Genomic DNA, 345 nt, shown 5'->3' with positions numbered 1-345 from the left:
CAAGTGCGGCAGCCTGGCCCCCGGGCGGTACCCCCTCACCCTGGCCGCCCAGGCCGTCTGCGCCGTCGCCCAGGTCTTCATCCTGGGGCTGCCCTCACGCATCGCCTCCGTCTGGTTCGGCCCCACCGAGGTCTCCACCGCCTGCGCCGTGGCCGTGCTGGGCAACCAGGTAGGTAGGGCGGTGGGCGGAGGGGGGCAAGGGAGGCTTCGGAGGAATGAGCTTTTGGCCTGGCGTTGGTTTAAAAATAAGTCGTTTAAGCGGGAAAACCATTGTCCAAGAAATGTGTGTGGGGCAGCATGGGACAGAGGACAGGCGAGGGAGCAGGGAAAGTGCGGAGGGGATGT

The 345-nt window shown here is 65.5% G+C and overlaps 1 protein-coding gene across 1 annotated transcript in view; it reads left to right on the top strand.

Moving 5' to 3' along the window:
• Positions 1 to 4: 4 nt before the first annotated feature.
• Positions 5 to 345, top strand: part of FLVCR1 (FLVCR choline and heme transporter 1) — a gene marked incomplete at its 5' end in the record, with an annotated part of 10,476 nt that continues 10,135 nt past the window's right edge. The window contains one exon of the mRNA XM_010167405.1: positions 5 to 169. Coding sequence (XP_010165707.1) covers positions 5 to 169 — 165 coding nt within the window. The remainder of the gene's footprint in view (positions 170 to 345) is intronic.

Source organism: Antrostomus carolinensis, unplaced genomic scaffold, assembly GCF_000700745.2.
Source record: "Antrostomus carolinensis isolate BGI_N321 unplaced genomic scaffold, ASM70074v2 scaffold42384, whole genome shotgun sequence".
In the NCBI taxonomy this organism is placed as follows: Eukaryota; Metazoa; Chordata; class Aves; order Caprimulgiformes; family Caprimulgidae; genus Antrostomus; species Antrostomus carolinensis.
Note: the sequence above shows the minus strand (reverse complement) of the source record. Positions and strands in the feature narration are given on the sequence as shown.